A 1,512-nucleotide genomic window follows, 5' to 3' on the forward strand; every position below is an offset into this window, starting at 1 on the left:
ACTATACTCAAACATCCCTCATGAAGAAGGTGTAGCTGCATGTACTAAGTTCCTTAATCGGTTTTTTTCTTATGAGACAACTTCGGATATTTGCTCAATCATCGAATTTATCTTGAAACATAACAATTTTATGTTCAATGAAAAACATTTCCTACAAACCAAAGGAACGGCAATGGGAACAAGAATGGCGCCAAGCTACGCCAATATTTTTATGGCAGACCTCGAAGATCGTATATTATCCAACTACCACCTCAAACCGACATTCTACACCCGATACATCGATGATATTTTTCTCATATGGGAAGATGGTCTAGATTCTCTGAAACAGTTTGAAACGTATATCAATAATATTCACCCCAGCATAAAGTTCACACTAGAGATGTCTCGCACTGAGATACCATTTCTCGACATCACAACGATGCTCCATAACGGCGATCTATCCACGACTATCTACTCTAAACCAACGGATAATCACAAATACTTAGACTATTTCAGTTTTCATCCTATGAACTTAAAACGATCCATTGTTTACAGTCAAGTTCTCCGTCTCAAAAGAATTTGCTCAGAGCCCACTGATTATGCAACCAGAGTATCGTCTCTCGCATCACAGTTCATAAAATGTAGATATCCTCTTTCCGTCATTAAATCGGCCATAACTAAAGCATCGCACCGACCAAGAACCGACCTTCTTAAATACAATGCCAAATCACACTCAGATCGCATACCGCTCATATTAGACTATAGCCCTCGTACAAGACCACTCACGAATGCGATTAAGACGGACTTTGAAACATTGAAAAAAGACCCATCCATAAAGGCTGCTTTTCAGAACCCACCAATAATCGCACGTAGACAGCCACCCAACCTCAAGTCGCTTTTAACGTCTACTCAACTACCTACTACCGGTAACACACCGAAGAAGGGGAACATGCCTTGTGGTAAAGCAAGATGCCAACTATGCAATATTATCAACACTAAGCAAACATTCAAAGTACCTGGCACCAACTTCATTATCCACCCACCCAATGATGACTGTTGTGCACATAATGTATTATACCTAATTTATTGCACCAAATGCAATAACGGTAATTATGTGGGAGAAACCGGTACTACATTCAGATCCAGGTTTAATAACCATAAAACTACCATTAGAAATAAGGACTCTAATCACACTGTATCTTTGCATTTCAATTCTCTTGACCATGATATTAACGATATGCGCTTCCTTATAATAAGCTCCAATTTCAAATCCACTAAGGACAGACGGTGCGAGGAAACCAAATGGATTCATCGCTTAAAAACCCATATTAACGGCCTCAACAAAGATAGGGGCATTGTTCACGACTATGCTTTTGCGAATAGTTCAACTTAATAGAATGCTTTATTTATAACTTTGTTAGTTTCCATACTCCTAATATTATGTTGCCCCTCATGGGGGATTACTACTATTCTATATATATTTTTTATACATAGTTTATATTTACATGCCTCTACTTGATTTATCTTTATACA

General features: G+C 38.2%; 1 protein-coding gene across 1 annotated transcript; it reads left to right on the forward strand.

Moving 5' to 3' along the window:
* Positions 1-184: 184 nt before the first annotated feature.
* LOC117106549 lies at positions 185-1,372 on the forward strand. Its single transcript, XM_033247929.1, has one exon. It carries the CDS (start codon positions 185-187, stop codon positions 1,370-1,372), a length of 1,188 nt encoding a protein of 395 aa, XP_033103820.1.
* The last annotated feature ends 140 nt before the right edge of the window (positions 1,373-1,512 follow it).

This window comes from Anneissia japonica, unplaced genomic scaffold, assembly GCF_011630105.1.
Source record: "Anneissia japonica isolate Jap-2015-1 unplaced genomic scaffold, ASM1163010v1 scaffold30091_len1521_cov205, whole genome shotgun sequence".
NCBI lineage: Eukaryota > Metazoa > Echinodermata > Crinoidea > Comatulida > Comatulidae > Anneissia > Anneissia japonica.